Here is a 9,821-nt window from a genome sequence, read left to right on the forward strand (position 1 = left end):
TAAAATAAGACAGTCACACTGGAATCTTAATAGGGCCCTTTCCTGCTGAGAAGTTCAGAAAGCATTGCCTAAATTAATATTTTTAAAGGAAGAAAATGTTGACAGATGTAACCTTAGCTGATTGTTCAAAGAAACATTTTCCGTTGGTTATAATTGTAAATACAAAAGAAGAAAGCTTGGCCTTTGCCCTCTATGACCTCATGACTTAGTGGGGAAAACAGCCACACAAACAATGACCACAGTGTCCCAAGGTGTGGATGGGGTTCTTAGAGGGTCATGGAGTGACTGGGCATGGTTGGCAACTGAGGAGGTAGGTCTTGAAAAATGACCAAGAAGTTTGTCCAGGTTGAAATGTGTCCAGTGAGCAGTTGAAAATAGAGTTTTGGAGTATTTAATGGACAGAAGGTAATCAAGGCCATTAAGAGACTGGCCCAGAGACGGATCACGAGGTCAGGAGATCGAGACCATCCTGGCTAACACAGTGAAACCCCGTCTCTACTAAAAATGCAAAAAAAATTAGCTGGGCATGGTGGCGGGCGCCTGTAGTCCCAGCTACTTGGGAGGCTGAGGCAGGAGAATGGCGTGAACCTGGGAGCAGAGCTTGCAGTGAGCTGAGATCACACCACTGCACTCCAGCCTGGGCGGCAGAGCAAGACTCCGTCTCAAAAAAAAAAAAAAAAAAAAAAAAAAAAAAAGAGACTGGCCCAGGGAGGGCAAGTAGCAAAGAAATGTTTAGGCAGAAAGCAGCACAACACAGATTGGCTTCTCGTGTAATTTTTCTCCATTCTTTTGTCCCACGTTGGGGAATGCAGCCTAATTTTCTACATTTAAAAAGTATATAGGCCAGGCGCAGTGGCTCACACCTGTAATCCCAACACTTTGGGAGGCCAAGGCGGGCAGATTACCTGAGGGCGGGAGTTTGAGACCAGCCGGACCAACACGGAGAAACCCCATCTCTACTAAAAATACAAAATTAGCTGGGCGTGGTGGCACATGCCTGTAATCCCAGCTACTAGGGAGGCTGAGGCAGGAGAATCGCTTCAACCGGGAAGCAGAGGTTGCAGTGAGCCGAGATTGTGCCATTGCACTCCAGCCTGGGCAACAAGAGTGAAACTCAGTCTCAAGGAAAAAAAAAAAAAAGGTACATGAAGATATGTCTTAGTCCCAGACCACAAAAATAGCAACACTTTTTCTATCCTAGCAATTATAAATGTTTTGAGTCTGGCCCAAAGTTGAAGTAGAAAGAAAGTGATGGTAAAGAGATATTCTTTGCAATTTGGTAATTTGTAAATGGAAGGCAGAAAGGAATTAGGTGATCTGTGCCTTCATTAAAAAAGACTCCACAGGCCGGGCGCGGTGGCTCACGCCTGTAATCCCAGCACTTTGGGAGGCCGAGGCGGGCGGATCACGAGGTCAGGAGATCAAGACCATCCTGGCGAACACGGTGAAACCCCGTCTCTACTGAAAATACAAAAAAATTAGCCGAGCGAGGTGGCGGGCGCCTGTAGTCCCAGCTTCTAGGGAGGTTGAGGCAGGAGAATGGCGTGAACCCAGGAGGCGGCGGAGCTTGCAGTGAAAGACTCCACAAATACCACCCTTACTCATATCTAGATTCTACATAAGACAAAAATTCGTTATCAAAATACCAAGTCTTTTTTAATGTGCAGCAGTCAGTCAGCAAAACATTTTCTGGGTGCCTTGTTGTCACTCAGTTTGAGCACCAGCAGTTCTTGGGAAAGATTTCTGATCTTCCATTGGCTGAGAGCCCTTCTATTGCTTCTGTGACAGCTTCTCTATACAACAACGTTGTAATCATCAACTATCTTCCTATGTCCCTGGTTAGGACTATGAGCCTCCCAGCGTAGGGAACATGCATTGTTCAAAGGTGCTCAATAGATAGTTGTTGAATAATACTGAAGGCTTTATGTTATAAAGAACTATATAAATAGAATAATGGGAAAAAAAACCCATTCACCATAGCAACCCCAATGCAAAATCCCTAACAAAATAAAGGTGACCTGTGTCATAAAGACCTATTGAAAATTCTAATCCAGACTTTGAGATTTCACCCATCAGTAAAATTTCCAAAATACATTTCATCAACTTACGCATTTAGAAACCAGAAAAAATATATCTAACGTTGTTTTTTGTAAAATGCCATTTCAACTCTGAGTAGCGGGGGAGGGAATCACAGGATAAAGTACAGTTCTTTAAAACGAATTAGTTTTGCTTTATAAAAGTCACTATGTTGTTCTCAATTTTCTCTCATTGCTGCTTATTTTTCTCCGCACAGCACTGCTCAGCACGCAGGCATGTGAGGGGGCTGGGCTGAAACGAGACTGCAGCAAATGGAGAGACAGACCACAGTCCTGAGTTGGAAAGCTGAATTTTGTTGAATGCCAGATCTTCCAAAATAAATGAACTGGTTTAATACAATTCTGATCAAGATGCCAACAAGAAGAGAGTGTATCCAGACAAAATGATCTTTGGAAAATATTCTTCACCTTGTGGAATAAACAGGAAAGCATGGCTAACAACGGGTAGTCGAAAACTTTCCTTACTAGATAGTAAAACAAATTTTTAAATGCTTAAATACTAATGGTAATTAGAGTATATAGAGTGGAACAGGCTAGAAGGTCCAGATTATGCTTTGATTTTTTTATTTAAAAAGAAAAGCATGAGTAATTCCAAAAGTGTATTGGCTTCAAAGCCACAAAAGCTTATTTCTCACCTCTGCTACATGTCCATCACCTGTTATCAGGAGGCTCTGCTCACCCTGATTTCCTGGGACTCCAGACTGAGTGATCAGCCATATCTGATCACTCACTCACTTGATCTACAGATTGCCAGCCATCATGCCAGAGGGAAGGAGCTCAGGCTACACTGTCCAGCCACTGTGATGATGGAAATGTTCTGCTGGAAGCTGAAACAGAGGGGTTCCATTTTCATTTGTCACATTAGCAAAGATATACTTAATATTGGTGCAAGTCCAGAGTGTGGTGCAATGAGTTCTTCCTGCACTTGGCCTCATCTTTCTGTATTACCAGTTCCATATCTGCACTGTCCAGGACAGTGGCCACTAGCCACATGTGGCCACTGAACACCTGAAATGTGGTTAGTGAGAATGGGGAACTAAACTTTTATATTAATTAAATGTGAATAGTTAACATTTGGCTACTGACTGCTAGACTGGACAGAGCAGCATCTGGAAGCTCTTGCATCAGCAATTAAAGGCTTGAGGCCAGATGTACAGTCACTTCTCACAGTCACTGCCAGAACTTGACACACGGCTTCACAAAGTCACAAGGGTCAAAAATCAGCATCTTCCTCTGTCCAAAAGGAAAAGAGCTGGAAACGTTGGCCAAGAACATTAATGACTCCTACAACTGGGAAGGACTTTGTAAGCTTAAAAGCAGTGTAAGTGCTGGGTGCAGTGGCTCATGCCTGTAATCCTAGCACTTTAGGAGACCGAGGCGGGTGGATTGCCTTAGCTCAGGAGTTCAAGACCAGCCTGGGCAATATGGGCCTGTCTACTAAAATACAATACATTTCCGGGCGTGGCGGTGTGTACCTGTAATCCCAGCTGCTCAGGAGGCTGAGACAGGAGAATCGTTTGAACCCGGGAGGCGGAGGTTGCAGTGAGCTGAGATCATGCCATTGCACTCCAGCCTGGGTGACTCCATCTCAAAAAGAAAAAAAAGGCAGTGTAAACTTAAAAGCAGAAATCCTAAGGGTCCTGCATTGACTTCCTAACATTAAAATGTCCCCATGTCCAAAAAAATCACACACAAAATTAAAAGGTCAACCAACAAGGAATTATAAAGAGTTCATAAAAATCCATCTAAAGAAAACACCTAAGTAGAAAGAAGAATGGGCAAAGAACATGAATGGCCAATCCACAGAAATACTGTACCAACTCCTATTTATGATGGAAAAGGTCATCACACTCATTAGTAAAAAAAAAAAATGCAAACTGAAACAATGGGATGCCTGATAAAATTTTCATTGTCACATTAGCGAAGACATACCTAACTAATACTTGGTGCAGGTCAAGAATGTGGTGCGATGAGTTCTTCCTGCACATGGCCTCATCTCTCCATATCACCAGCCTTAAAAATGTCCATACTGGCCAGGTGCGGTGGCTCATGCCTGTAATCCCAGCACTTCAGGAGGCCGAGGCAGGCAGATCACCTGAGGTCGAGAGTTTGAGACCAGCCTGACCAACACGGAGAAACCCCATCTCTACTAAAAATACAAAATTAGCTGGGCGTGGTGGTGCATGCCTGTTAATCCCAGCTACTCAGGAGGCTGAGGCAGAAGAATCACTTGAACCTGGGAGGCGGAGGCTGAGGTGAGCCGAGATTGCGCCATTGCATCCAGTCTGGGCAACAAGAGCGAAACTCTGTCTCAAAAAAAAAAAAAAAAAAAAAAATTCCATACCATTTGCCCTAGTAATTAGGAATCTAGCCCAGAGAAACAAATGGCAAAAGAGTGAAGATTTTCATCAAAGTATTATAATATCAGAAAGCCTGAAGACAACCAAAATATTGATTAAATTATCTACATTCATCCAGCACCTTCTGGAGGCTGACCACTTCCTTATGCAGCCTTTAAAAATGGCCTAATACGGGCCATGGATGCAGCTGGAAACCGTCATTCTCAGCAAACTACCACAAGAACAGAAAACCAAACACCGCATGTTCTCACTCATTGGTGAGAATTGAACAATGAGATCACTTGGACACAGGAAGGGGAACATCACACACTGGGGCCTGTCGTGGGGTTGGGGGAGCGGGGAGGGATAGCATTAGGAGATATACCTAATGTAAATGACGAGTTAATGGGTGCAGCACACCAACATGGCACATGAATACATGTGTAACAAACCTGCACGTTGTGCACACGTACCCTAGAACATAAAGTATTTTTAAAAAGGCATAATAATATTTAAAATTTGGGAGGGGACTTCCAATAAAATCAAGAGTTTTAAAACCACATAAGAGGGCTAATTCCCAATTACGTAAATACAAATATATGTATATAGTTTTTGCATAGGATAAAGAAAAGGAAATATATTCAATGTTAACAATATGTATGGCTCACTTATTCCTTTTTGTGTCTATTTTCTTTTTTTTTTTTTTTTCTTTTTTGAGACGGAGTCTCGCTCTGTCGCCCAGGCTGGAGTGCAGTGGCGCAATCTCGGCTCACTGCAAGCTCCACCACCCGGGTTCACGCCATTCTCCTGCCTCAGCCTCCCAAGTAGCTGGGACTACAGGCGCCTGCCACCACGCCCAGCTAATTTTTTGCATTTTTAGTAGAGACAGGGTTTCACCGTGTTAGCCAAGATGGTCTCTATCTCCTGACCTCGTGATGCGCCCGCCTCGGCCTCCCAAAATGCTGGGATTATAGGTATGAGCCACCGCGCCCAGCCTTTGTGTCTATTTTCTAAGCATTTTACAATGATCATTATTGCTTCAAAAACAAAAAGGGTTTTAAGAGATGAGGATAATGCTTACTTTTAATTGTACTAAAAAGGGTGTTTATGAGAGCAGAGTTTATTTAGGTATTACATTAACTACCACCTCTTGGATGTTTTTACCTTTATCTTTTTCCTTTTATCAAAAGGTAGCTCTTTACCTAATTTGGATTACAGGGAGCTGGGTTTGTTTTCCTTCCTTAGGGGAGTGTCAGCATAACTAGTTTAGAGTGGTGCAGGTGAACTGCTGTCAACTCCGTAGGCCAACCCCAAACCTTCACCGTTGTTTTATAACTTCTACTCAACAGCTTGCAACCTTTCAAGGTTAACAAGGTTGATGGGGAATAGTCCTTGCTCTCAAGCAGCTCTCAGGTGGCCAGGCGCAATGGCTCACGCCTGTAATCCCAGCATTTTGGGAGGCCGAGGCAGGTGGATCACCTGAGGTCAAGAGTTCAAGACCAGCCTGGCCAACATGGTGAAACCCCCATCTCTACCGCAAATACAAAAAATTAGTAGCCAGGCGTGGTGGCTCACATCTGTAATCCCAACACTTTGGGAGGCCGAGGTGGGTGGATCACCTGAGGTCGGGAGTTCAAGACCAGCCTGACCAACATGGAAAAACCCGTCTCTATTAAAACTACAAAATTAGCCAGGGATGGTGGCATGTGCCTTTAATACCAGCTATTTGGGAGGCTAAGGCACAAGAATCGCTTTGAACCTGGGAGGCAGAGGTTGCAGTGAGCTGAGATCGCACTATTGCACTGCAGCCTGGGCAACAAGAGCGAAACTCCATCTAAAAGAAGAAAAAAAAGCCAGGCGTGGTGACAGGCACCTTATAATCCCAGCTACTAGGGAGGCTGAGGCAGGAGAATTGCTTGAACATTGCAGAGGTTGCAGTGAGCTGAGATCACGCCATTGCACTCCAGCCTAGGCAATAAGAGTGAGACTCCATCTCCAAAAAAAATACATGGTGAAGGATGTGCATACTTAACTATAATTCAGTCATTTTCCTCACCTCTTTGGGCTTCCAGGCACCTGTTCCCTCTCCTCCTACGGCTCTGACAGCACTTCCTACACCTGCCTCTTAACTCTCGGCTCTTTACCCTGTGTCTGTTTTCCTAATCTTGGAATGATCCCATTATCCCTGAGAAGACAGCTGGGTGCCCTGGCCAGGGGAGACAGCCGATGGGCAGGGCATCCCTGTGTGTGCATCATGAACACACTGTAGAGTCTGCAAAGTTCTGTGAGGGCAGAGCAGTAAGGGCAGCTGACTCAGGGAAGGCTTAAGGGGGTGGCGTTGAAGGATGGCAGTGGCGGTGGTGGAGGGGGAACAATCCAGGCAGAGGGAACAGCATATGCAAGGCAAGCCAGGCATTTCACTGATCAATTCCATGTTGAGTCACTGTCTTGGAGTCGGTGCCACACAATGCTTGAGATATAGTAAGTGCTCAATAAATGTAAACTGAGTATAGTAGATGATGTTGCTGCTCAGCCATGTTTTACAGAACAGAGAGCATCAGGCTGTAAAGGGCCTTCCTGCTTGCCGCTCACCCTGAGGACTGAGTTTTTCTTTTAGGCAGAAGTGGGCAGTAGAGGAGGCTCAAAGCCAGGAAATGTGAGTGGATTTGACTCACCGAGGACACTGCTTCCTACGCCAGGAGGGAAATATTGGTGCCCTGCCTGGAAGTTAGTTTCAGGGGCCATTTCTGCAGCTGACAGTAGGATCTGGAGCCCAGTTGGGTAGAAAAAGTTAGGTTTTGGCATTTCTTCTTAGAATCCTGGAAGGAATTTTAGCAATCCTGCTTCTAAGGGTCAGAAAAGATTCTGGATACCCCTCACATCAAGAGCTCATGCAGCAGAGGAAAGATGAGGTCTCGAGATGCCCCTCTGCACCCCAAGTGTGCCCTAGTCCAGCCAGGGTCGTCAGCACTCCAAAGGCAGGGCTGGCTGTGTCTCCAAGCAGGGGCCTCTCTGCTTTTGCTCACAGAAACATATTTTGGGATCAGTGAAGAAGGAAAATAAGTTCACAGCACCTTCTTCCTCTTCAAAGTGATAATTATTCATGGTTTTTTTTTAAAAAAAAAAACCCAGCAGGTTGTGAACAGGAAGTTACTGAATCCTGCCCCATCTCCAGACAACATGGACAATGAAATCAAGGCTCACAGATGAAAATACAGAAATGTTCCCCCTTTTAGACTGGTTCTAAACTGCTCCATACCAACACACATAATCACCCAGGTGCCAGTACTGTGCCAAGCACTGGGCGAGGCATGACACCATCTTTTTTAAATTAAAACCCTGGAGGACCTCTGCAAGGTAGAAAAACTGAGGCTGAGAGAAATTAACCTGTCCAGAGTCATGGGGCTAAACGAGCAACAGATGTTGGTGCCCAGCTCAGCTGTTTTGAATTCCAAAGCCTGGCTCTTAATAATCTTTGGTAACTTCCACATGGTATTTGTACCATCCGTATTCATTTCTCATGGCTGCTGTGCTAGCTCCCACAAACTTGGTGGCTTAAAACACCAGCAATTTATTCTGTAACAGTTCTGGAGGCCAGAAGGCCCAAATCCAGGCGTCAGCAGGGCTGTGGGCCCTCCAGAGGCTCTGGGAGGGATTCTGCTCCTTGCCTCTCCCAGCTTCTGATGGCTGCTGATGCTCCTTGGCTCATGGCTGCACCACTCCAATCTCTGCCTCTGTGGTCACATTACCCTCTCTTTATGTGTCAAATCTGCCTCTGATCCATCTTAAAGATCTGTGTGACTGCATTAAGAGTCTATCTCGCTAACCCAGAATAACCCCCCTGTCTCCAGATCCTAGTTTGTTGTTTGGTTGCTGTTGTTAGTTGTTTTGTTGTTGTTGTTGTTGTTGTTGCTTTTGTTTTGTTTTGTTTTGGAGACAGGCTGGATTGTAGTGGCATGATCTGGGCTCACGGCAACCTCTGCCTCCTTGGCTCAAGCCATCCTCCCACCTCAGCCTCCTTAGTAGTTGAGACTACAGATACATGCCACCATGCCCGACTAATTTTTGTATTTTCTAGTAGAGACAGGATTTCATCATATTGCCTAGGCTGGTCTCAAATTACTGGGCTGAAGCAATCTGCCTGCCTCAGCCTCCCAAAGTGCTAGGGTTACAGGCGTGAGCCACCGCGCCCAGCCTCCAGATCCTTAATTACATCTGCAAAGACCCTTTTTCTAATGAGGTAACATTTACAGCAGGGTCCCAACGCCCAGACCACAGACCGTTACCAGTCCATGGCCTGACAGGAACCACAGCAGGAGGTGAGCGCCGGGTGAGTGGGCATTACCGCCTGAGCTCCACCTTCCGTCAGGTCAGTGGCATTAGATTCTCATAGAAGTGGGAGCCCTATTGTGAATGGCACATGAGAGGGATCTAGGTTGCATGTCCCTTATGAGAATCTGAAGCCTGATGATCTAAGTTGGAACAGTTTCACCCCTAGACCCTCTTCCCCCAACTTGTCTGAAACCAGTCCTTGGTGCCAAAAAGGTTGGGGACCACTGATGTACAGGGATTGGGATATAGATATCATTTAAGGGGGCATTTTTCAGGCTACCACACCATATTTGTCCATTCCTTAATTTATTCCTACACAGACCCTAACTATGTGTGTATGGGCATTATTTAGGAGCTACAGAAATCAGGAGAGAAATGGGCATAGTCCCTGCTACCAGGGACCTCATGGTCACTCCTATGACCTTCTGTACAGTTTCCCAGATACTCCAGTGATAGACAACAGGGGTAAGAGATGGTAAGGATAGTCACAAGAACAATAGCTATCACTAACCAGCAGCACTGTTCTGACATTTACATGTATGTATTAACTTACTGACTCTCACCACAGCCTTATCCACACCTGTAAGTGGGCTGCACAGTCTGTACTTTCACCTCTCCGCAGGAGCACATGAGAGAGGTGGTCAAGGGGGCAAGATGAGGGTGGTCATGAAAGGCTTCCTGTAGGAAGTGCCACTTCCACAACGCAAGGACAGGAATTAGAGAGAGTGGGATTGGGTGGGAGTAGGATGGAGGCCTCCCACCCACTAAACAGAGGGAGGCAGGAGGGAGCGTGGATGCTCCCACACTAGGGTGAAGGAGTGCAGGAGAGTGTGAAGACACTGCACAATGCCAGCTCAGGCAATGGTGGCCACTGAGTTTTCAGCAGGGGAGGGACCTGATCAAACTTGTTTCTTCCTAGAGAAGGGGCCAGAGTCCCAACTGTCCCTTCCATGTATATTTCCCAGTCTATTTCCAGCCTGACAAGGCTGCTGCAGCTGTTGGAAATCCCCTGGAGAATCAGAGGTCACCTGGAGGAAGTGGAGGACAGAAAGGA

At 45.7% G+C, this 9,821-nt stretch overlaps 1 protein-coding gene across 1 annotated transcript in view; it reads left to right on the forward strand.

Moving 5' to 3' along the window:
• The window catches only part of NF1 (neurofibromin 1), a 243,357-nt gene extending 239,826 nt beyond the window's left edge, over nucleotides 1-3,531 (forward strand). The window contains exon 57 of the mRNA XM_026452251.2: nucleotides 2,294-3,531. Within this exon, the coding sequence (XP_026308036.1) occupies nucleotides 2,294-2,373 (80 nt within the window). The 3' untranslated portion in view covers nucleotides 2,374-3,531. The remainder of the gene's footprint in view (nucleotides 1-2,293) is intronic.
• Nucleotides 3,532-9,821: the final 6,290 nt, after the last annotated feature.

This window comes from Piliocolobus tephrosceles, chromosome 16 (assembly GCF_002776525.5).
Source record: "Piliocolobus tephrosceles isolate RC106 chromosome 16, ASM277652v3, whole genome shotgun sequence".
Classification (NCBI taxonomy): domain Eukaryota; kingdom Metazoa; phylum Chordata; class Mammalia; order Primates; family Cercopithecidae; genus Piliocolobus; species Piliocolobus tephrosceles.